We start from the raw sequence: 21,698 nt of genomic DNA on the forward strand, positions 1-21,698 counted from the left end.
AATTGTCTAAGGAGGTTGTGGAATCTCCATCTTTGGGGATTTTTAAGAGTAGGTTGGACAAACACCTGTCAGGGATGGTCTAGATGATACTTAGTACAGCCTTGAGTGCAGGGAACTGGACTAGATGACCTCTCGAGATCCCTTCCAGTTCCATGATTCTAACTCATTGTCACCTTGCACTTCCACTAACTGTCCATCTCGTCTGTCTTAAATACAGATTGTACACGTTCTTTTGGCCAAGAACAGTCTTTTTGTTTGTACATCACTTAACACAACAGGGACTGGTCTCTGGGTGGTACTGCAATACAAATAAATATACAAACATAGTAAATGGAACTTATGCATATGCATAAGTGCTTTATTAAATTGGGGAATTTATGAATATTACATAATTAATCCTAATACCTCAGTCTGCTACAAAAGTATAATTACCCACACATTATACATAGGGAAAATGAGATATATAACATTAAGCAATTTGCACAAGGTCACAATATGAGCCAGAGTGACAGTTAGGACCAGGTTTCAGAGTAACAGCCGTGTTAGTCTGTATTCGCAAAAAAAAAAAAAGGAGTACTTGTGGCACCTTAGAGACTAACCAATTTATTTGAGCATAAGCTTTCGTGAGCTACAGCTCACTTCATCGGATGCATACTGTGGAAACTGCAGAAGACATTATATACACAGAGACCATGAAACAATACCTCCTCCCACCTGCTATTACCAGCAGGAGAGTGGGGTGGGAGGAGGTATTGCTTCATGGTCTCTGTGTATATAATGTCTTCTGCAGTTTCCACAGTATGCATCCGATGAAGTGAGCTGTAGCTCACGAAAGCTTATGCTCAAATAAATTGGTTAGTCTCTAAGGTGCCACAAGTACTCCTTTTCAGTTAGGATCAGAATGCTTGAGTTCCTGGTTCTTAAACTCATTTTCAATCCATTAGACCAGACTGCCTCTAAAGATGAAAATATGCTGTTTTAACAGACCAGTAACTTACTTTGTTCTTGAAGTTCCTAAGTTCAGACTGTAGGTTGCCAAAATAGCCATCCAAATCTGCACTGAATTTTATAATATTGTCGTTTTTTCCTTTTTCACAAATAAGGATACTTGATTTGAGATCATGCAGACTGCGAGTAAGGGTCTGATATAAGGCAAACTGTTCAACTGGAATAAAGAAGTCATAGGCTCTTGCAATAGAATACAATTGGGAAAGTGTGTTATACTGAGTCTCTAGCATTGGCAACTCTGAGGAAATCTGGCTCAGAAAAGTCAAGTGCTCAATAAATTCTTCCACTGTTCTGAGATCTTTGTCCAGCTTTCTAAGTGCTGAATGGATAACCTAAAATAAATGAAAAATCAATCATTATATTGTTCACACACACACACTTAAATTATTTATATGGTTATATTTTTCTCTGTTTTATCATCAAAATAATCGGAGAGGAGTCAGGAACAATGCAGTTAAGAAAACAAAATGAAGTGAGAGAGAGCTGGAGGTAAATGGCTGGATATTAATTTACACTAAAGCTATGTCTAAGGGTGTGATGCCTAGCTTATGTAAACATACTCCCATTAGCTCTCATCTGAGCTAGCACACTCAAAATGGTAGCGTACAGATGGTAGCACAGAAAGCAGCAGCATGGGCTAGCTGCCTCAGTACAAACCTGCCTGAACCCCCATGGGTATGTACTTGGGGCAGCAAACCCGGGCCACTGCTGCCACAGCCGCCACAGCCCATACTACTGCAGATACACTATTTTGAGTGTGCTAGTGCCAATGAGAGCTAACACGAGCATGTGTACACACACTGGGAATCCTGGGCCTAGCTCATATTGCAGATGTAGCCTAAGACTCTTTCACACCTTTTCAGTGTAAAGTGACATACTTTAAGGCTGGACCCTTCTTTTTATAAAATGCTGCCACTAAAAAGAACATTTACTTACATTACAGGTAACTAGTTATTTGAGATGTGTTGTACCCATGTATTCCACGTGTGGTATGCACAGGCCCCATGTACATAAGACCAGAGTTTTTTGACCAGTAGTGTCCTTTGGGGGCTGTGGCTTATGTCCTATGTATTCTCCAATGCGCCATAGCCAATGGCTTAAAGTGCAGGGCATCCGTAACCACTCCCCAGTTCCATCACTAACACTGTCTCCCAATTAGCAAGAACTCTACAATAGTGGGGAGAGGGTTGGGTGTGGCACAGATGTACAGAAAGCATATCAAAGAACCGGTTACTACTTATTATAGGCTAAGTAACTGTTCTTTCCTCTTCGAGTGAACGTCCACAAGTATTCCACTTCTATTGACTCACAATAATAACTTGTGTCCCGAGGTGGTTGCTCAGAATCTGGGATGACGACTACAGGAAAGCTCTGTCACAGTGGGCATCAGGTCTGGGACCTTCTACCAAGGAGTTATGCTGAGTGGAGGTGTGAACTGAACTCCAGATATGAGCTTTGCAATCTCTGAAGTTGCGACATGTCAAAGAGATGCAGCAGAGGCAGCCTGGGCTCTGATTGAATGAGCCCTAACTTGTTCAGGTGGCTCTAAATGGACCAGCTCATAGCATTAACATAGTTCAAGACCTATTTTGACATTCTGAGTGGACATAGGTCGTCCCTTCATTCTATCAGCAAATGATAGAGACAGTCAAGATTCCCTGAATAGCTACGTTCTCTCTCTAAATAGAGAGATACTTGAAAATGTCGAAGGTATTAAGTTTGGCATCCCACTGAGTAGTGTGAGGCTTGGAGAAGAAGATAGGTAGGTGAATCATTGATTAAGATGCAAATCAGAAACCACATTAGGTAAGAAGCTTGAGTAAAGTCTCAGTCACTTTGTCTTTGTGAAGTACTATGCAGGGAGGTCCCACCATAAGGGTCTGAATATCCCCTATTCTTCTGGTCAAGGTAATGCTACTAAAAAGGCAGTCTTCATAGACAGGTAGTACAAAAAGGAAGTTAACTCACCTTCTGCAGTAACGATGGTTCTTCGAGATGTGTGTCCCTATGGGTGCTCCACTGTACGTGTGCTTGCATCGCTGCACTTCTGATCGGAGAACTTTGGTAGCAGTGTCCATGAGGCCAGCACATGCACCCTCCCTCACTCATGGTCTGCCTCGAGGTTACCTAGCAGCACGGGGGCGAACCCCCCTCACTTCCTTCTCTACTGCAGAGCCCATTAGGGAGAACTCCGAAGTAGAGGGGAGGAGGGCGGGTTATGGAGCAGCCATAGGGACACACATCTCCAAGTACCATCATTACTGCACAAGGTAACTTCTTCTTTGAGTAAGAACCCTATGGGTTCTTCGCTGTAGGTGACTTCACAGCAGTATCCCTCATGGAGGGTTGGGACTTTGAAGTGGAGTCTGTTACTACAGAGAGTGCTGACAAGCTGAAGATGGCATCAGAACCTGAATCTCCAGTAATCGCATAATGTTCTGCGAAAGTGTGGGCAGAGGCCCAAGTCACTGCTCTGCAGATTGCTGAGATAGGGACATCTTTAAGGAATGCAACCGAGGTAGAAACTGACCTTGTGGAGTGCGTATGAACTCCGTACGGAGGCAGTAGGTTGTGTCCTTCATAACAAATATTAAGGCAACGGACGACCCATTTGGATAGTCTTTGAGTCGGTATCACAGAGTCCTTGGATCTTTCTGTGAACCAAAGTAAGAGCTTAGCAGATTTCCTAAAGTCCTTAATTCTGTCCAAGTAGAATGCTAGTGCTCTTCTAACATCTAGCACATGCAGAATCATCTCCCTGTTGTCATGAAGTGGTTTTGGGGATAAACAGGGAGTTAGGTCTGTTGATTCATATGGAAAGTGGAGGCAACTTTAGGGAGTAACTTTGAATGCAGCCTCAGAGTTACTTTGTCTTTAAAAGAAACCATGCATGGTGGGTATGCCATTAGGGCCATTATTTCTCCTATGCACCCAGCTGAAAGAAAGAAGTGAGGTGAGGTGATGGCTATTAGAAATGGCATCTTCATGGACAATGTAAGAGAGAGCAAGTTTCCATGGGTTCAAAGGGAAGTCTAAGTTAAGGTCCCAGGTTGGAGTGGGTGGTCTCACGTTTGGGAAGAGATTCCCAATTCCCTTAAGGAATCTACATATCAGTGGATGAGCGAACACCAAGTATCCATCTAATGGTGAAAAGCTGTTGTGACTACAAGATGTACCTTAAGGGAGCTGAGTGAGAGTTTTTACCTCTTGAGGTCTAAAATGTAGTCTAAAATCAGAGAGAGAGAAAACAAGGTTGAGTCTGTGTGCTTAGAATGACACTAAATTTGGAATAGTTTTCATTTTTGAAGGTAAGTCCATCAAGTGGTCGGCTTTTGGCTGTGTAGCAACACATCTTTCACCTCGTCAGAGCATTCTACCTCTAAAACTTGGAACCAAGAAGAAGCCAAGCCTGTACACCGAAGACCTGCAGGTTGGGATGAAGAATCAGCCTCTTACTTCATCCCAACAGACAGCAGGTGGGAAATGGGCCTAAGAGGAACCTGAGGACATACTGCCATCTGTGTCAGGTAAGGGAACCAGACTTGCCTTGGCCAGGAGGGGGCAATCAGAATAACTCATTTTGTCTCGCTGAATTTTCAACAGAACCTTCGACAGACGAGGAAATGGGAGAAAGGCATACAAGAGGTCCCTGTCTCATGCAAGGATGCGGGCATCTCCAGGTGAATGTTTCCGCACGTCGGGACTAGAACAGTAACAAGCACATTTCTTGTTCTGGTAAGTAGTGGAGAGCTCTGTAGTCGGGGTTCCGCAAAGGTAAATATGTCTTGAAGCACCTCTGAGTTCAGTTCCCATTCATGGTCATGATAAGAGTTCCGAATAAGATTGTTGGCTGTCATGTTCTGTATCCCTAGCAGAGATAGCTGAGATGAGCACATTGTGAAAGATGCACCAATTCCAAAGTTTGAGTGCTTCCATGTAGAGGGAGGGAGATCTGGTGCTCACTAGTGATTTATGTAAAACCTACAGGTCATATTGTCCATCATGACCTTAGTGTGGGTGTTCTTGATGAAAGGCAGAAAGTGTGCACATAGGTTCCTGATGGCCCTTAGCTCCAAAAGATTGCTGTGGAGGGTTGCTTCTGTGGAAGACCAATTGCCTTGAACTTCGCAGTCATGTAGGTGAGTTCCCCAGCCTATTAGTGAGTTCCCCAGCGTATTAGGGAGGCATCTATTATTAGAGTCAGTGTCAGTTACACGAAAGGAACACTTGCTTGAACATTGGCTGGGTCTGTCCAACAGTCCAAAGAGTGCTTTACTGTGGAGAGTAGTGATAGCAGTTTGTTTAGTCTGTTCCTGTTTGGGGAATAGACAGAAGTAATCCACATCTGAAGATGCCTCATGAACATCCAGGTGTTTGGGGTGTTGAAGGTGCATGCTGCCATATGACCTAGCAGTTGCAGGCAGTTCCTGGTCATTGTTTGAGGGCTGGACTGAACTATCTCTATGGGATTCGTAAGGGTGATGAGTCTGTGTAGTGGGAGGAACACTCTTGTTTGTACTGCATTGAGGCCTGCACCAATAAACTCCAGTCGCTGTACCGGGGTCAGTGTTGATTTCTGTGAGCTGAGGTGTAGACCCAGTTGCACAAATGTGTGGATGGTCATCTGGGTGGCTTGTACGGCATTCTGAAATGAGGGATCCCTGAGGAAGCAGTTGCCTAGGTATGGATAGATCACAATGCCGAATGTTCGCAGGCGCACCGCTATGATGGAGAGAACCTTGCAGGATATCCTGTGCGCAGATGAGAAGCCAAATGGGAGCACGCTGTACTGATAATGGTCCTGCCCGAAGAAAAACCATAAGAATCTCCTGTGTGACAGTGGTATCGGGATGTGGAAATAGGCATCTTGTAGGTCGTGGACCAAAACCTAATCTCCTTGCTCTAGAGCTGGAATAATGGCTGCTAGAATGACCATCTAGAACTTTTGCACCTTCACATGTGTGTTTAATACCCTTAGATCTAGAATGGGCTTCCACCCTCCCTTTGCCTTGGGAATCAGGAAATAATGGGAGTAAAATCCCTTGCCCATGAGTTGTGCTGGGACTGGTTCTATGGCCCCTAGGCATAAGAGATTATCTGCTTCCTGGTGAAGCAGGTTCTCATCAGAAGCGTCCCTGAAGAGGGGCAGGGAAGGAGTGGGGGGGATGAGGGAGGGATGTGAATTGAATGGTGTAACCCTTCAAATTAATCTCCAAGACCCACCCATCAGAGGTAGTCTTCACCCAACTGCTGCGAAAGAGGGCAAGGTGACTTCCGAAGGGGTATGACAGAGTAGATGGCAACTCATGTTGCAAGTTATAGTTGTTCAGACCCTCAACCAACCCATCAAAAAAGTGTTTAGAAGAGGCAGTCTCAGAGGTCACTGGTTGAGGTATTGACTGCTTCTGAACCCTGGGCCTCCTACATTGTGGCTCATAATAGTGCTGAGACTGTGGGTATTGAGGAAGTCATGACCTGTGCTGTGGCTGAGCACTACATTTTCCCTTCTGTACCTTCCATTCCCACATAGTAAATTCTTAGGGAGCGTGATGTGACCTAGAAATCCTTCAAGGTATGGAGAGAAGAGTCTGTCTTCTCCGTGAAGAGCTCGAGCCCTTCAAACAGGAGATCTTCCATCATCATCTGCAGCTCTTTGGGCAACCCAGAAAGGTGTTGCCAAGAAGCCTGCCTCATTACCACTACCGTGGAGATTGAGCACACCGCTGTATCAGCTGCGTCCAGTGCTGTCAGTAACGTCGTTCTGGCTACTAACTGACCCTGTCTGACAATGGCCTGAAACAACTCCTTTTGTGTCTCTGGTAAATGTTCCAGAAATGTACTGAGTTTCCTATAATTAATAAAATCATATTTGGCCATCACAGCTTGGTATTTCACAACTCTAAATTACAATGTTGCAGACCAATATGCCTACCCTCCAAAGAGATCTAGTCTTTTCCAATCCTGTTTGTATGAGGTCAACCTGCCATGATGTTGCTTGCCTCGTGCATTAACCGCATCTACTATGATGGAATTGGGTTGCGGATGTTGAAATAGGAAGTCTACCTCTTTGGGAGGGATGTAGTATTTTTGGTCAGCTCTCTTAAAATCATCACCTACTGATTGGGGGGAGGTTTTACAGCCTCATCTGGTGGAAATGGGGACAAGTTTGCTGGGAGGAGTTTGCTGAGGGAGGCTTCCCTTTCAAGCCCTTCTTCCTCTTGTGCAAAAGCTTCTTCCTCCCCTGGCTCAGGGGCTCTGGACAATGAGGCTGTAGAAAACTGTCTGGTGGACTCTCTCTGAGAGATACTGGATGGTCATGATATGTAAGTCACCCAAGGATCCCAATACCGCCACTGGGGGGAAGGGTATTAGGTAGTGGGGTTGCCCCAGTGGGCCCATACCATGATCATGGATTGGCTCGATGGAATTGAGGAGTGCCCTCGTATTGTGACAGCAGGCCACAATGAGAGACCAGGAAAATGACATCCTCTTTGTCACTGGGTAAGAGTGGCGCTGACCAGGCTATTAGTGACATGGCCTCATGCAGAGGGTGATTCCGGGTGCCAGGATGTGCTCGATACCAGGGCCCCAGTACCAACTAATGGGGATTGTGGTTATTTCCCAACCATCAGGTCTCTAGGGTACCAGAACTCTTGTGGTACCGTGGGCTCGTTATTTGAGTGTCTGTGGTACATTATTGGTACTGATGGCTGAGAAGGTGCAGAGCATTCCCTAGATGGGAGCTTTGTCACATCCGGTACCAAAGGTTTACTTGGTGCAGCTCTTTTAGAGATGGTACAGAAACTTTTTGTCCTTAGGGGGTGCTACCGCTGCCTCAGAACCTGACTCCTGGTGCCTCCAGGCAGTGCAGCTGAGCTCACAGCAGAAGCATCCTGATACTTCTGGGTACCGCCAGTACCAATGTGGCTGCAATGGCGAACCCCTCTAGCTGGCCAACAACTCAGTTTGGGGGCTTTGAGCCCTTTTTCTCAAGCCTTTATAGGGAGAATCTGCTGGTCTTTTCTGCAACTCTACTCCTTTGACACTGAAGGCTTTGGGGATGATCCAGGGTCTACATGGGAGTCCCCTGGAGGCAGAAGTGTCTTCAGCTCCTGGTTTTTGTGAGACCTTGGCTTTAGCTGGTGGCAGAGGGACTACTTCTGCACTGAACACAGTGAGAGTGTTTTCTCCATTACAGGAATTGACTCCTTGAAGGAGAGGCACCTCTTGAAGCCCAGCTGGGCATGCCCCTGGGGGGAGGGCTATCACCCTCTAGCAGTGAGGAATGCAGAAGAGAGTTATTTCTCCCTCCTCCTCCTCTTTTTTTTAACTGAAAGAATTAGAGAATCTTCTAAATGCCCCTAGCAGGGAGGTGGGGAATCCCCCTAGACAGGGTGGGAAATGTAAACTAAAGTTCTTTTCTTTCTTTCTATCCCAACAGCTAAACTGAAAACTCAGTGATGAATAGTTTTTTCCTCCCAAAGAGGTCTAGATGTTTAGTATCCTTGTAAACTGATGAGGACCTTTTCTGTTGCTTACTCTTCTTACTTGCTGCTTGAGAGAGTTTGGGACAGGGTCTGAGAAGAGATAATCTGCCCCTTTAGCTGGTACATATTTTTTCTGCTCTTCCAGGTGCAGGGGCAATGGTGGCCAGAATCTGTGACACAGTCTTTGCTGGCTCTCAGACTGCCTCACTGATAAAGAGGGCAGCCTTATTCGGAATCAAGCTATGATGGATATCCAATAATTTCTGAGGAGCCTCCTACACTTCTAGTGGTATCTTGAGGGGCTTCAGCAGTCCTTTTTGACAATTTTCAGGAACTGAAAGCAAAGCTCATACCATTGCCTCGTTGGGTGAAAATGACAGGACCAGTGGAGCTGAGATGTCCCCTTGTTCCAGCTGACTGACTTCATCTGACTGTTTCTCCTGTCTAGGAAGCGGAGAAGGAGCCTCCTTGGATTAAAACGGCCTTCTGTGGCCTTATGTCATGCTCACTACGTGGTCCCAGAGAGGGATGTCTTGTATACAGGTCCCAGGAAATTCAATAGGCACACTGAGATGTTTCAGAGGGGAAGGGAGCAGGAGCCCCGCAGGGAGCATACCGTATCCTATGAGACTGACAGTCACTAACAAGGGAGTGCTGAGACCAATGTTTCTCTAATTTTTTCCATCCATGTGTTGGAATAAATTTTGTTTTATGCACCGAGGTAATGTGTGAATGTGCACCACCAGTAGAAATAAAAAACCTAGATATAATATACATATTTTGAAAAGTTACCATAGGAATAATTACTCCAGCTGGGACAGGTTAGGCATTTTAGAACTCACTACTCAAATAATTAAATTTACGTGTAAGAGAGAAATAAAAATTATGAAATGCATAGACCAGTCAAAAAACTAAAATAACAACACTTTGAAAGAATAAAATTACATAATATATGTGCATTGCAGGAAGTACCAAGAAGTAACCAAGTGTGTTGGGAGGTGAGTGAGACACAGACACAGTGTGTGTGTGAGACACACAGAGACTGTGTGAACTGGATGCTGGAGAAGTTTCTGAGAGACACCATGTGCTGTATCTTTAAGGCACTCATTGAAAGCTCTCCTGCTCCTGAGCCGTCCCCCCTGCCCCTGCCCCGCAGAGATGGGGTACATGGGCAGGGGGGAGGGGGAGAGACAGAGTGAGTGAGTGAGAGAGATTGTGTGTGCTGACTCCTAGGGAAGTCTCAGAGATTGCGCGCTCTCTTTAAGGCACTCACTCACAACCTGGAAAGCTTGTTCAGACCTCAGCAGCGCTCCTGCCCTACTCTGTGGAGATGGGGTACAGGGGTGGGGGAAGGACACCCCGATATCAGCACCCTCCCTCCCCTCCCCACTCTGCACAGCCAGCAGGATGATCCTGGGAGTAGCTGCAGGAGCAACATGGCTGCAAAGAAGTGGGGGGTGGAGGGAAAGGGCACCTAAACACACATTGCCAGATGTACATGGCTCTGCTAATCAAGTGTGTGCAGTTTAGAGGGAACACAGACTGAGACATTCCTAGATACCCCATTTGAACTAATGTCCTTTGAACTGAAGGTGATGTATTTCCACTGGCTATGAATTCAGAGAAGGAACAGGAGACCTCTCAATGGCAATGCCATTGGTTCCAGAGAGGAATGGGTCTTACCTTGATTCGTGGATGGTACAGGGAAGGAATACTGTACCACTAATGGAACTATTTTGCTACTTGATATTACTGTAAATTCCCTGAGAAAAACAGGGATTACAATTGTTTATAGACCATTAAGTCTATACTGTGTACTGCGACCCTCCCCAGCAGTATGTTTTGAGTTCCCTAAATCACTGTGGGGCTGGAGGTGGGACTGGGGAAGAGACCTGGCTGGTAGCTCCTACCCTGCATTGGGCTCAGCTGCTAGTCCCGGCTGGGCTGGGGAGGATGGGACTTCCTCTTCCCCTGCACAGCATCTGGGCTGGGTCAGACCCACCCACAGATTTCTCCCCTGGCTGCAGAAAGCTCTGCAAAACCCCCTCCCCACACCCATTGCGCCTCAGCTGCAGGGGGAGGGATCCCTCTACAGGGAGCCACTTCCGCATCTGCCCAACCCCCATGCATCCAGACCCTCCAGACGAGCCTCACCTCCCCACACTCAGAAACCCCCTGATGAGCCCCACTCCCGCTGCACCTAGACCACCCTGACAAGCCCCCCACACCTGGATCCCCATCCCACTAAGCCCCACTCCCTGAGCATCTGGAACACTCAGTGAGCCCCCCACACCCAGACCCCGCCCACCAAGCTCTATCCGCCCCCACACTGCTGAGCCCCAATCACCTTCACCTGGTCCCCCGCAACAAGCCCCTGTACATCCAAATCCCCCGCCCCCTCACCTGGCTCCCCAATAGACCCACCTGCACCCAGACTGCCCCACACAGAACCCTCTTAAACCACACCTGGATTCCCCCTACTTAAGCCCCTCCACACTTGGATCCTGCCTTGCTGAGCCTGCCTGCCCACACAGAGGGGTAACTAATCTGATCAACAAACAATATATACACTACTAGTTGTGTAAGCAGTGTCAGGATGAGCTCCACCCTGACATCTGGTGGTGAGGTGTGGCAAGTTGTGGAAAAGAACTTCAGGGGCTGATCTCATTTGCATAGGCACACCCACCACGCCTAGAATGAGACCATAGCTGCCCAAATGGTCACTTTGGCTGCTGTGGGATCCCCAGTGTCTCTGTTATTGGGGCAGGAAGAATAAATTGTTATTACCCTGATTATGGGAACTGTGCTTGGAACTGTACGTGGCCTTTTGTTACAATGGAGGGATTCACCATCATCTAAGTAGCACTCGCTAGGCAAGGGTCATGGGTTCCAAAACTGTGTGAATAGAGAGAGGCTGGGGACAAGTATTAATACTTGGTGGTATGGGCCCCTTGGTGAGGGCCTTACATGCTGATTGCACTTCCTCCTCTCTCCACTGTGGAATATCAGAGCTAATTTTGATTTCATTAGAAGTCTAGTTATAGGCTGCTGAGCTCACTTTGGGCTGACAGTGCACCAGCACTGGGGCTCCCCTACTATAAGCTGAATTCACCTAAGCGCTGAAATCACTGAGTGTTGTGTTAAGTAGTGGGGGAGCCTGAAGATATATTGTGGAGCAGTTTGCGGGACGGCTGGTGAAGCAGTTCAACACGGAGCACTGTGTGGATGGCAGGAGCTGCTTGTGGGCCGTGGAGCTGAGCGAAGGAGTTCGTGGGGCGGCTGGCGGAGCGGAGCGCAGCTGAGCGAAGGAGTTCGTGGGGCGGCTGGCGGAGCGGAGCGCAGCTGAGCGAAGGAGTTCGTGGGGCGGCTGGTGGAGCGGAGCGCCGCTATGGGGCGGTCAGCTTCAGATCACGTAAGGTGCCTCTTACCCCTGTCCCATTTCCACCCAGGTTGGGAGGTAAAGCTCCACCGATAAACTTTCGAACTCTGGGGCTGCCCTGACCAGGGACAGAGACTTTTGGGGCATTGGACTTTTGGGGTTGCTGGACTCAAGAACCAAAGGGAAAAGGGCATGCCCCAATTTGTCTGGGGTGGGGTTGTTTTTGCTCATGGGTTGTGTTATGAATCCGGTTGGTGGTGTTTCCCCAACATAATGCCACATTGTTTCTCTCTGTTATTAAAAGACTTTTGCTACACTCAGACTATGTGCTTGCGAGAGGGGAAGTATTGCCTCTTGGAGGCGCCCAGCGGGGGGTGGTATATATTTGTCCCAGGTCACTGGGTGGGGGCTCGAGCCGGTTTGCATTGTGTTATTGGAATGGAACCCCTAGATATTGAACCCGGCCCTTGTTGCTGCCAACTCTGACGGGCAGAAGGGTTACAGTTGAATAACTATATACAACTACAAAGAGAAGCTAAGCTCAGACTAGCTATGGACACTAGTGCTCTGTCTCAGACCAAGGGTGGTGAGAAGGAACTATAGTGGCAGTTGGTCCTGCATAGCCCTTTTTAGCCTTGGTATGGTGATAGGTAGGACACATGCACAGACCAATGGACACTGCTAGCAAAAACTTCCATTCACAGGCACATGGAGCACATGTACAACCTAAAACAGAATGCAAATAGAGACTAGCACTCAAAGAAGTAATAAGCTACCTCCATCCATGAAGCAGATCTCTCAGGTGTCCAGGAGGGAGATCATGAACCAGTAACGGTGCTGAGGTCTGTGCCAGAGAAGGTAACTTCTTGGCAGAAAAAAGTAGCAGAATGTCAGCTTGGTCAGTTACCATTAGATGTCTCAGTACCTCGAGCTGGGTGGGTACCACAAATAGAGGCTCAGGCAGCAAGGTCTCAGGAGGAAGTACAGTCAGTACCAGAGAGCAATAACTGCTCACACCCTACACCAGTGCCATAGGTAGATTCTTCTGGGTGTGGTCCTTTGTTACTGGGATTTTCAGAGTCAGAAACAGTACATTCATGCGCACAAAGCTCTCATGCTGAGCTCTTTGGAGCTGACTCTTTCAGTACCAAGCACTTCAGTCCACAATTGCTAATACCAGACTTCTCCGTGGCATCTGGAGACTGAGCACAGATGTTGTGATGACTGCTTGATGTTAAGGCATCAATGGGAACGGTTACAGGCTTTGAACTGCCTGCTGTATTGGACTTGCTCAGTGCCAGAGATGCACATCTGTGTCTCCAGTGACCATGGGATTGGTACTCTTTGAGGTCTCTCTATTCAGAAAATTGACCTGAGGACACTGAAGAGATACTGGCCAACCCCACTGGAAAAGAGAGGGACTTCCTCAAAACAAAATGAGTTCTGGAGCTCAAAGTGAACCGCTGACTTACTGGAGTGCTTTCAGAGACAGTACGGTCTGATCAGATATATTTCTCATGCTCAGGAGTCAACAAAGCCATTGTGGAGCTCTTAAGGAGGAATGTTTTCAGGTGACCCTGGATTTTTGGGTCCTTTTTAGAAAAGGAACAGCATACAGAGCACTTGTGTGGTATATGCACATCCCCCAAACAAAAAGGCTCTTACATTGTCTATTGTTGATAGAAATGGCTTCCTCACAAGAGGGACAGGTCTTGGACTCCACAGTGTCTAAGGGTCTGGTGACAAGAGCACATGGACTTACAATAAAGCTCAAAGGTTTTGGGTTTTTACAGTGTATATATACAGCCAATGAGCTACAACGAATGAAACTAACTACATAAACTACAGCTAACTAACTATGAGAATTAAATTGCACATTGGCATGACACTGCAGATGTTCGGTCTCACAGCCACAAATGGAAAGAAGGAACTGGAGTGCAGTTTTGCCCACCCCATCCTTTATATCTAAACTATGGGGCACCGATCTTCAAAGATATTGGCCTCATGCTATGCACCATAAATGCCGTACATGTGGACAACCACTTGAAGAACTGGAATTGTTTTTTATAAAAATAATTTTGAAGATGACACATCCCCCAAGCATAGCTTCCTAGAGTCTGCAAAGTGTAAAGAGCACAATACATTATGAAGTCCAATATGGATCTTGCTATGCAAAACTCCTTTTCCAGAGCATGTCTTAGATTATGTGGAACGGTACTAATGAAAGGCGATTGATCAGAGGGATGGATGGATCTGACAACTAGAAAATAAATAATCTTCTTGGAAACTGAGGAAATTTGCTATGGTAAACAGAAAAATAAAAAAATGTAGAACCCTATATGACTTTTTAGAGTAACTTTTGAAAAGAACCATAGTTTAAGGTTTCCCTTCACAAACGTAAAAATGATCATTTTAATTATATAATCTTTTAATGACATCATAGCAACTAAGCAGTATTTGATTTCATGATATTGTTGATTAATATATGTGTGGAATAATACCATACATACTATATGCTATATAACATTTTCATTTATTAACCCTAAATGTGTGTGCAATAAAAATGATCAAGTCACTTACTTCTAAGAGATGCGAGTTCCTTGTTTCAACTATTGCATACAATGATGAACGTATTATATTAAGCAGGCTTTCAAAATATGGCAGGCAGTTTGTTTGATAGTTAACACTTCTGACCTTAATCATATGAATGCGTCTTTCAATAGTCATACATATAATCTTGTTTACATCATCTGTATACTTATTTAAGATGCCTGTGAAATCATGTGATGATAATTCTCGTTGTAGTGTTAAGATTTCCATATTCATAGATTTAGCTTCATCCACCATAGCACAGTATCGCATAAAGTTTCTGCTATAAGATTCAACTTGTTCCATTGAACTACTAAGAATAGACAGTAGAGTCAAAATCTGTAGATTTAATATTGTAAGAAATAGTTACAAATTTCATTTTGACAAAAGGCTGGTCTAATTAAATTTTCTCTGTTAACAGCCATTTAAATATCTATTGACCAGTTTTGTAAATTAACAATTTTTCAGAACACTAATTGTCAAAATATATAAATTGAACTTCTTTAAAAACACACAGGACCTATACCAATTCAGACTGGTATATTCACATTTAGTTTACAATTAACTCCCAAGAGTCCTTCCTAAAGACTCACTTCTAATATGATGCCCACAGAAAGTAAGTTGATAACATTTTTTCAAATATTACCAGCGCTGGGTTTCCCAGCGCATCCTATGTGTGTCTATTAGAATGTTAACTCTTCAGGGCAGGGAGTGTGTTATTTTCTGTTGTATATAGTGCCAAAAACAGGGTTAGCATTCAACATAACAGATTATTTTAAAATATACTTTTACAATCAAATGTTATGTTACTTATATACATATTTTTAACTTTGCAGCACACACTTTGTTTTGGTAGCATGGATCTGTTCCTAGAAGTAGCTCCCAATTGGGCCATGGTGGTGGATACTCTTTTCCGCACAATTCTGTACAATTTTCAGGTGACTGCATTATTTTATGTAAAGATTGAGTAATGAAGACTGACAGACGAGTATCACGACAAAATGGAATAACCTGAGCTAAAGAGAGATAATTCAAACAAATTAATTTTCTGAGACTAATCTCAGAACTCAAATTTACAATAATACATAAGCAAAGATCATAAACGGCATGCATATTCTCCACTCTCCAAATATTACACTAATATTGTACTTCCCCATATAATCTACAGCAATGATACATAATGAAGAAATCACCACACTGAACTGAATATACTGAATTAAAAATTAAGATTTCTATAGCTTGTTTATTTTCTATATATTTTATAAATTTATCATTATTTCATGGCAATCTTTGTCTCATTTCACATACAAAATCTTGGAGCACTAAAATCCTTTTTTTTCTATTAACAAATTATACTTACGTATGAATAATTCCAAGCCTCCAAAGATTAATTTGTTACTTACAAATGAGAACAATATTGATTTGGTGCACCACATATTACGCACAGGAGGTGAAATAACAGAGCATAAGGAAAATATATTGCAGAATTTATTCATCTTCACACAACAGTGATGTAAAGTATTTTAAAAGCTATTAAGATATTCTAGTAATGGAAAATATTTCTGTCTAAATTCAAGGGGTTAAATCCTGAGGCCATTGCAGTTTTTCCAGTGTAACTGAGGCCAGGATACATTTACTATGACCCCAGTTTTAACCCCTGGAGTTAAGATTAATGTGCATACACGTAAGTGCCTCCTGTGACACTGTCACTAAAAGCTAGTGTGTGCCAGTGGTAGGGACAAGTGCTATTAACATGGCAAGTATAACTGCACATATATATTTACTAATTTTTGGTGTCATGATAAAGAAAAAGAAGATACACAATGGGGCAAAATTCATCACTGGTATAAGTAGTGGCAACTCTTGTGAAGTTAATAGAAGTGCTCCCACTATGCCAGGAATGAATTTGGCCTTTGGTATCTAAATATTCAATATATGCAAGTATAAATGTAATTATTATTTCAACAAACACAGAGGTAAGGGTTCCCCCACTTTTTTGAACAACAGGCATACAGGAACATATACATCCATCTATGTTAGGCATGAAGAATGCAAGATTGTTAATATATATGTAACTAAATTTGCAAATCAGCTGCTACCTGCTATAGCTAAATTCAGCACTTTTCATCTTCATAGTGCTGTACAACCATATACAAACCAATCCTCAAAACACCCTTTCAGATAGATAGTGAAACTTGGTTTAGGTGAACACTCAAATGACCACCAAAAATTGGTTGTTTAACAGAAATAGTTTTCTAATGAAAGAGGAAAAGAATTTCACAAAATTGTACACTCAAGATATTGGTTTGAGCATTGGCCTGCTAAACCCAAGGTTGTGAGTTCAATCCTTGAGGGGGCCATTTAGGGATCTGGGGCAAAAACTGGGGATTGGTCCTGCTTTGACCAGGCGGTTGGACTAGATGACCTCCTGAGAGCCCTTCCAACTCTGATATTCTATAACCCATTCTGCTGGGCCTCATTAGCAGAAAGCCTGTCCAGTGGAAAAATCACAAAGACGTAATTTGCCCAGAAGTCCCACTCAAATGGAGCAGATGAAGCCAGTTGGTAGAGCCTAGGAAGTGGGGAGGAATGACCAAAGAGGGCAAACCTAGTAAGAAATTAAAGTTGCTCTCCCCTTGAGGAACTACTGTGAGAAGATAGTGTAAAAATTGCCACTGTTCCCATGGACCACTCTCTTGATGCAACTGCTCCTATAGGAGCAGATGGATGCAAACTGCATCCCTACCTCATTGTATTTATAGGGTGAACCAAGCCTAATATGTTTAGGAACATGATGCCATCTGTTAAGATAAGAAGCTGCCCAATACGGGTAAAGTCTCGCACACAGATTTCATATGCTATTTTATATAAAGGGAAATTAAGACACAGACAGGTTAAGTGATTAGCCAAAGCCACACAGCTGGTTAGTGGCAAAGACAAGATTAGAACTGAGGCGCTCATAGCTTTCACTACAACATGCTATCTCAGTTCCCTAAAGAACAATACTGACATTAACTAGTCCACAATTATCCCCAGATTTTGGAGGCATGGGACGCATCCAATTTTGACCTCACCTGTGATTGGGTCTCCCAGTCTCTGCAAACCGACAACAGACCCTGCCTACCAGGCAAGCAAAAACTGCTACTGGTATAAGACAGCCAATATACAAGAACAACAACAGCATAAGGATGAAACCAATAGGAAGACCTCACTGCCATGGGCTTCTTGGTAGATTGCGATGCTGGATCCAATGTATCCAAAAGAAATTGTACTTTGAGATGTGTGTTCTTATGGGTGATGCACCTCAGAGGTGCACAGACACCTTTAATTGAAGATTTTTTGCTAGCAGTGTAGACATGGTACACAAGTGCTCTAGCTGTCCTTGTGCCCTTTACTAAGGGTATACAGGGCAGTGTGGGATCAACTGCCACTCCACTTCATTTGCTACTGTGGAATTCTTCAAATATTAAGGGCTCTGAAGCAGAGGGGAAAGATGGTGAGTAGTGGCCACATCTTGAAGAATTCCAATTACTATACATGGCAAGTAACCTTCCTTTCTTTGCTGAGTGACAGTCCCGAATGGGTGTTCCACTTCATGTGACTCCCAAGCAGTAACCCTCTTATGAGGATGGGAGCTTCAGAGTCTTTTTTATTTACAGCAGATTGAAGTACAGCCAAAACAAGAGAGGCATCAACTCAAGAAGTTTGAACAAGGGCATAATAAGCAATGGCAGTCTAGTAAACACTGGACAGAGCCCCACATAGCTGTTTTACAAAAATCAAGTATAAGGACATTCGCTAACCAGGCCATAGAAGAAGACTACACCCTTGTAGAAGGAATTTTAATATTTGTAGGTGGTTTTATTTTCAAGGTTTCGTAACAGCTTTGTATACATGCCACAATCAATCAGATAAGATAAACTTTGAGATGTAATTGGGCAGCCTTTCAGTCTTTCTCCAAACAAGACAACGATTTAGAGGGGCTCAGAAAGGTTTAGTTCTTTGATGGCAAAAAGTGAGAGCTGTCCACATATAATGCATTCAATCTGGCCTCCCCAGAATTCCCAGAAGGCTTAGGATAGAACTCCAGCAAATGAATTTCCTGATTAATATGCACATTTGTGACCACCATGGGAATAAACCAAGAGCGAAGATGAAGTGCCTGGGTGCCGATAAAAGTCCAAATGGGAACACACTGTACTGGTAATAATCTTAATCTATAGTGAATCATAGCAGATGTGTGAGAGCCATATTCATGGCTGTATTAAAATAGGGGCTGCAAAGTGCAAACCAGTCTCCTGGATCATATGACCATCTTGAACTTTGAATGCTGGATGAAGATGTTTAATCTCCTTAAATCTAGAATGGGTCTCTATCCCCCGTTCTTCTGGGAGATTAGGAAGTACCTTGAGTAGACCTCTCTACCAATGTAAGTGAGAGGTCTTGCTTCAATGAAAATCCACCTCTTTTCTCAAAAGACACTCACTGAAAAGGGATGGGACAGGGATAACTTTCAAGTGGATTGTGTATCCAGAGGTTACCACTTCTAAAATCCGCTTTTTGGATGTTATGCAGTCCCAAGCTTTCCAGAAAAGAGAAAGGTGACCTCTGAATAGAAAGGTAGGCGACAAGTGGTTAGCAGCTCTCAAACTTCTGAGCAAAATTGCTGTTTCCCAGATGAGGATGGTTGCATAGTTCTATTGTTGGCAAAGGAAGGCCTCTTCTGAAACTTTCCCTTCTTTTTGGGAAGTTCAGACAGTCTCTACTGGTAAGACATTTGCACAGAACACTGTCTTTGTGAAAACTGCACTTATATTTTCTCTTATTGACAAATGTGTAAATTCCCAGGGAATGTAAGGTTGCCCTGGAATCCTTCACTGAATGAAGTGAAGCATCTGTTTTATCACTGAATAAAGCTCATCCACTGTGCTCTGGGCCTTTTTAGGAATTCCAGACCCTTATAGACATGATGCTCTATATATTACTATAGCTGCAGCCACAGTGTGTGTTGCCAGTGACATGAAAGCAGCCTGAAGTGAATATCTGGCTACTGTCTGACCTTCAGCTATCAAGGACTGAAACTGAAAGTTCTGATGCTTGTGGCAGAAACTTAATAAAAGATTAAAGTTGTTATAGTTAATATAATTGTACTTTGCCATCAGTGCTTGGAAATTCATTACTCTAAACTGAAGTGTGGCAGACTAATAATTTTTTCTTCCAAATAAATTCAAGTATTTTTGGTCCTTGTCGGGAAGGATTGACCTACAACCATGCTTTGACCTTTCATTGGCAATATCTACTACTAAAAGAGTTTTGAACTGGAAGGGAAAACAGTAACTGAGTCCTTGGGAGATAATTCATATTTCTTATCAACTCTCTTACGTGTAGCTGGAATGGTGGCTGACTCATCCAAACAGTTTTTGCTGGCTCAAATAAAGCTTTGTTGATTGGAAGCACCACCCATTGGAAGATGACTGAAGTATACCCAATAATTTGAGTTGAGATTCTTGAATTGCCTTTAAAGAAATTTGTAAAGCATCAGCAATTCTTCTCATCGGTTCTTGAAACAGTTTAAAATCATCCACACAAAATGGAGATGAAGGCATAACATCCTCATCATGCAAGGTCGATGTGATGTTTTGAGAGAGAGGTGATTCATCCCCTAGCTGTTGCACTTCCTGACATCATATGTCTTCATTCTGAACAGAGTGAATAGGAAGAGGCTGTGACAACACTGGTTGTCTTCCATGAATCTTCTCATTGGCATGTTTTTGCATCTTCGCGTATCTATCCCCAAAAAGGTTCCCACATATTCCAAAAAGGCCATTGTGATGCCCCATATGCGAGAGAGGGAGGGGCCCAGGGAGATTCGTACCAGGGCATATGAGAGTGATGATGTGGATTTTCATCCCAATTAGGTATTGAATAAACCCTTTCAGAGACAATCCCTGTAGAAGGAAACCTATAAGAATAAGTGGGTGAACTGGGCACACACTGATAAGAATCTTAGGAAAAATCTTCTTCATCAATGGCTCCTTAAAAAGAGATTTTTCTTCTAGGTACAGGGCATGAGGATAGCTAGGGTGTACTTATGGATCAACCAGACATTGCTAGCAATAAATATAATCAAAGGTATATGGGGTGTACAGGCACCTGAATTGACAACCCATAGGAACTCTCTAGAAGAAGAAAATTCGTATTATTTTTGATCTGTCATCCAGATCAATTCTATATACCATACTATAAATAAGCAATGTCCTGAAACTACCCAGTGTGAGAAATAAGCTGATTTATGGTATGGAAGGCCAATGGGCTGCCAAAGCGCACATTTGATAGCTTACTCTAAACTTCAGTAGTGTATACAAGTCTCAATACAAAATTTATGCGTGGATCAACATTTGTAAAAATAACAACAAAAAAACAACAAAGGAGTTGGACCACCACCACCAATGTTATTCTCCCCACACCTCTTTTCTCTCCCTCTATTCATTGTATTTGTCTCCCTTTCTTTTTTGTCTTCTATTTTTAACTCTCTTCTGTCATCCTTTCTTCATTTTCCTAAATCTCTCTTCCACCCAATCCATAGCATTTACTAACCTCTCCTCTTTTCTTGCTTAGTGCTTTGTTCTATTACATATTCGCTAGTATTTGCTTTACGAAGTGATACCAACAAGCATACATACCAGTAGTATTTTCTAGACCATCCACAATTCCTTGTAATTTTTTAGAAAACTGTCTTCTATTGGGAATTAAAAAGATATCTGTACAGAATGATGAAGAACTAGGAAAGAAAATAATCAACATTCTGAATATTGGTAAAATATTTTAAAAGTATTTGTATACTATTATAGAGGTTTCAACTAAAACGCGCACTTTTACCCCATTACTATCAGCTGTTATACTTTGAATAATGTGTTGTTAAATATGTTTCTAAGATTACACTTACCATACATGTTTTAATTCCACTTTATTATCTGATTCAGGGTTGCCTTCTGCTTTGCCTGCTACAGAAAAGAAAGCACAAGTATTGAACAAAATTCTAATGTCTTACCTCCTGATTTGGTGTCTTATATCCCTTAATATGCTAATCAGTCCAAACAGTGGCTGTAACTTCTTCTACCAACAGATGGAAACAGGAAAAAAGTCAAGTGTGTGTGACATTACTCTCTTTTTAAGGAGATAAGGGTGCTGGCAGGCTGAATGCCCTCAGTTTAAGACTTCTTGTGCAATAAACA

At 43.5% G+C, this 21,698-nt stretch overlaps 1 protein-coding gene across 1 annotated transcript in view; it reads right to left on the minus strand.

The window, feature by feature from the left end:
- Nucleotides 1-21,698, minus strand: part of DNAH14 (dynein axonemal heavy chain 14) — a 454,606-nt gene that overhangs the window by 341,883 nt on the left and 91,025 nt on the right. The window contains 4 exon segments of the mRNA XM_078851974.1: nt 999-1,340; nt 14,455-14,824; nt 21,098-21,244; nt 21,410-21,467. Of these exon segments, the coding sequence (XP_078708100.1) occupies nt 999-1,340; nt 14,455-14,824; nt 21,098-21,244; nt 21,410-21,467 (917 nt within the window).

Source organism: Lepidochelys kempii, chromosome 3 (assembly GCF_965140285.1).
Source record: "Lepidochelys kempii isolate rLepKem1 chromosome 3, rLepKem1.hap1, whole genome shotgun sequence".
In the NCBI taxonomy this organism is placed as follows: Eukaryota; Metazoa; Chordata; order Testudines; family Cheloniidae; genus Lepidochelys; species Lepidochelys kempii.